This window comes from Lepus europaeus, chromosome 5 (genome assembly GCF_033115175.1).
Source record: "Lepus europaeus isolate LE1 chromosome 5, mLepTim1.pri, whole genome shotgun sequence".
NCBI classification, from domain to species: domain Eukaryota; kingdom Metazoa; phylum Chordata; class Mammalia; order Lagomorpha; family Leporidae; genus Lepus; species Lepus europaeus.
In genome coordinates this window covers 34,920,089-34,921,523 of record NC_084831.1, presented here as the reverse complement: position 1 = coordinate 34,921,523, position 1,435 = coordinate 34,920,089, and the positions used below count along the sequence as shown (strand labels likewise).

Sequence of the window (1,435 nt, the reverse complement as noted above, 5' to 3'; positions counted from 1 at the left end):
TTATTGCACATCTGCCTGAGCCCCATCCATCCACCGGCCCAACATTCATCCTCGCTGTGACCACAGCCATTTAGTCCCACAGTTATGCCCTGGACCATGAGCCTTGAGACACATGGGCGGGCGCGAGAGCCGGGGTCCCTTGCCTGAATCCTCGCGCTGTAAGGCCCTGGGGAGGAGTCCAACCCCAGGTCTGCCCCCTTCTGGACCCCGCGTCCTTTCCACGCTGCCCCAGTCACTCCTCCGTGAGCAGCCCCGGGGGCAGCCTCTGGGGTGGGCAAGAGTCCGCTGGAGAAGGCCCTGGCAGCTGTCACAGGGCAGGGCTGGGTTTGCAAGGGCACAGGAATCATCAGGCAGCCCAGAAGTTTCTCTAACCCGGACATGTGGTTGACAGCGCCGCCTGGGCTCCTGATCACACATCACACAACCCACAGAAGGATTGACACAGGCTTGGGCGGCGCACACGCATGCATTCACCCTGGGGCGTGGGCCCCGGGGACACTGAGGCAGTCGTGGGAAGCGGGGCTGTGGCCCCATCAGATGAGGTTGGCGATGCTGGACGTGGTCTCGTGACGCTGGCCAGCAGACAGCTGTCCTGAGATGCTGAAGATGCTGCTGTGGCCGCTGTGGCCGTTGTGGGCAGAGGGGGCGGTGCCCCTGCCAAGGGGGCAGTATCCACTCACGCCCACCTCATACAGCAGCAGGCCCAGCAGCAAGAGCGCGCCCAAGGCAGCCAGGGCAATGCCCACAGACAGCATGGCAGCCAGCGGCCGGGCAGGCGCAGGGGCGGCGGCCAGCCCAGCCAGGGTCAGGCCGGTGACCAGCAGTACGAGGCCGCTGAGCAGCACCACGAGGGCGTCGGCGCCCCCGCCACTGCGCAGCAGGGCCACGTGGTGGGGCTGGCGAATGCAGTTCATGTCCTGTATGGCCGAGCTCATCAGCTGCTTTACCAGCACCAGCAGGGCCAGCAGGCAGAGCACGGTGCCCACTGCCAGGCGCCACTCGCCGGAGTGGCTGCTGGTGGAGGACAGCAGCACCACGCCGCCCGCCCCGCAGCCCGCCACAAGGCCCACGGCCACGGCGAAGCAGAGCGCCGAGCGCCGTGGCTGCTGGGACCACCACAGCTCCACCTGCTCTGCCAGCACATCTTGGGGCAGCCCCCGGGCCCCTGGGGCTTGAGCCACTTGTTCGGACATGCCTTGGTCAGGCAGGCCCAGGGTGGAAGGTCAGTGCCAGGGGTCAGGGGCTGTGGACCATGGCTCGGCAGCAGCAGGCCCAGAGTCCCATGTCTCTCAGTGTCCAGGCTGAGGTCGCTGTCACCTGCTGGGGAAGAGAGGCCGTGTCACCTCCCCAGCTCACCAGCTCTCACCTGGGAGCCTAGGGGATGAACCCTGGGAATCCTCCCCCTGTCTTCCGCCATCTGCCCTGGGGAAGCCCT

The 1,435-nt window shown here is 66.8% G+C and overlaps 1 protein-coding gene across 1 annotated transcript; it reads right to left on the bottom strand.

Annotated features, from left to right (window-relative positions):
* Positions 1-533: 533 nt before the first annotated feature.
* On the bottom strand, positions 534-1,193 carry TMEM125 (transmembrane protein 125). The gene has a single exon (XM_062193301.1). It carries the CDS (start codon positions 1,191-1,193, stop codon positions 534-536), a length of 660 nt encoding a protein of 219 aa, XP_062049285.1.
* Positions 1,194-1,435: the final 242 nt, after the last annotated feature.

Bases quoted from the DNA above. Each gene is read 5' to 3' on its own strand.
- TMEM125 (XM_062193301.1), bottom strand. From the start codon at position 1,193: ATGTCCGAACAAGTGGCTCAAGCCCCAGGGGCCCGGGGGCTGCCCCAA.